The following is a 2,158-nucleotide window of genomic DNA, read 5'->3' as shown; positions in this document are numbered from 1 at the left end:
GTGGGGCGGGGGTTGATAATTCCTCTGAAAAACCTTGAGAAAATAGTGGGCCCGTCGGGTGGATCATTTAATGAGTTACTGTAAACGCTTTAAGCACCCATCGAAACAATTATGATCATTTAGGCGGCAGGCTGCTTTGATCCTGCTGCCACTATCAACCCGCACTGAGTAGAATACAGCAATACAGCATCCCAGCATTGAGACAAACATAATTGTGGGTTAAGGGTTGTTGTATTTTTGGATGTGGGGTGGTGAGGGGAGTTGGTTGCTTTTTTTTCTTTTTTTTTGTGTGTGTGTTGTTGTTATTGTTACCCTCCCAACTCGGGTTTCGAACGTACGTCTACTGCGTAAGACGGCGAGGGGCCTAACCCTAGACGGTCAAAGAACGTATAAAGCCTAACCATAAGCCTTCTTAGAGCTGCTAAAAAAGCCTTGGCAGCATAACCCCGATGTAACCAGATGCCGGTGCACATTGCTAGCTGGCTGTGTCTCGCGCGCCGAGGGGTGTGGGCAGTGTAGGAGTGGGCGGGGTGAGCAGATGACCAGGCATTAGTCTGGTCTCACATGACGAGGATTTTACATGCATAGATGTCGAGGTCAGTCCAAGGGGTGGGATGAGGGGGGGGGGCGGTCAGATGATCTCGCAGGCAAGGGTCAGCCCGGAATGACCACTCACTAACTAGCCATAATTGTTTGTCCTCCTCATCGTCTGTTCGGATCGTTTGTTTGTCTGTCTGCAGGTTTGTCTGTCTGGCCTCTGTGCCTGTTTTTGCCTTCCCGCTTCTCTGCTTGTCAGTCTATTTCTTATTCATTTGCCACCCCTCCCCCCCCCGCGCTCATTCCCATAGTCTGTCTGTCTGTCTGTCTGTCTGTCTGTCTGTCTGTCTGTCTGTCTGTCTGTCTCTCTCTGTCTCTCTCTGTCTCTGTCTCTCTCTCTCTCAACCACAGGACAGGAGGTGAGAGATTTGACCTTGGCCAGTGTGACTCACCTTGACCTTGGAGCGGTATCCCCGGCCCTGCTGGTGCCTCTCCCAGTCCTCCAGCCGCTCCTGACGCTGCCTCTCCTCCTTCTGCACAAGCAAGAAGAGATAATCATAGATAGCATTTGCAGAGTGCAAATCCCCTTTTTACCTGTATTACCTGTCCTGGGCAACAACGTCATTGCACACCGGACAGGTCCATAAGTGCTCAGTTTCCCCCAGCACCAAAGCCCGCAAGGTATCCCCTTTTTAGTTTTAGTAAGACTTTTACGGCACCTGCAACACAATAAGGTCAAATAAGAGCCGAAGATAAGAGGTGTTACAAAAGAGTAACAAACACAAAAAAGAAGGACGGGAGACAAGGACGATAGATGTTGGATAAGAAAGGGTTGGGATGGTTTTTGCCTCAGTTTTTCCTTTTAGCGAGAGATTATTTCCGGCACTTGCATCACAAATAGGTTCTATAAGTGCCGAAGATTAGAGGTGTTACAAAAGAGTAACAAACACAAAAAGAAAAGGAGGAGAGATAAGGACCATAGATGTTTGATAGGAAAGAAGAAGCAAAAAACCACACCAGAGCACCCGCCAACCAAATGTATATGTGTCGTGGCGTGGCGGAATCAGGCGCTCGTCAATTTTCGGGCATGTGGGGTTATTGGTATCATCTTAAAGCCTGTTAATTTTCCTTTCTTTTGGTGAAAAAGATATCCATCAATGTTGAATAGAAGTCAAAATATTTGTGATTGAAGGGGGTCAAGGTCGCCTGGTTTTAGAGGTAAAATTAGTGAGAAAATGGCTGCCAAAGTTGAATTATTTCCTCAGCTTCAGAGTCTGTGGAAACTGAAAATTTACATCTTTTATGCCTTTAATCAATGTTTTTCAGTAAAATTCACATATAAAAGTGTTCTTTAGTGGGCATGAAAGGTGTTGAGGAAAAAAAAAAATTGGTAAAAATTCCAAAACCTGCAGTAAAATGCCAGTTTCTTGACTTTCCATTACTTTTCTGACGAGCCCCTGACGCTGCCTCACATATTACATATAAATATATATATACAAACAACCCAACACAAGTAAAAGTCCTGCTGGTACCTCTGCCTGCTGCTCCATGAAGACTTTGGCCTGTGCGTCCAGTTGTTTCTGTATCCTCTGTCAGTATGTGTGTGTGTGTGTGTATATGT

General features: G+C 45.9%; 1 protein-coding gene across 1 annotated transcript in view; it reads right to left on the bottom strand.

Moving 5' to 3' along the window:
* Positions 1–989: 989 nt before the first annotated feature.
* The window catches only part of LOC106011199 (selenoprotein S), a gene marked incomplete at its 3' end in the record, with an annotated part of 10,032 nt that continues 8,863 nt past the window's right edge, over positions 990–2,158 (bottom strand). Inside the window, 2 exon segments of the mRNA XM_013079983.2 lie at positions 990–1,070; positions 2,070–2,114. Of these exon segments, the coding sequence (XP_012935437.1) occupies positions 990–1,070; positions 2,070–2,114 (126 nt within the window).

The sequence above is a fragment of the Aplysia californica genome, unplaced genomic scaffold (assembly GCF_000002075.1).
Source record: "Aplysia californica isolate F4 #8 unplaced genomic scaffold, AplCal3.0 scaffold00070, whole genome shotgun sequence".
Lineage (NCBI taxonomy): Eukaryota > Metazoa > Mollusca > Gastropoda > Aplysiida > Aplysiidae > Aplysia > Aplysia californica.
This window is presented reverse-complemented; position numbering and strand designations above follow the sequence as displayed.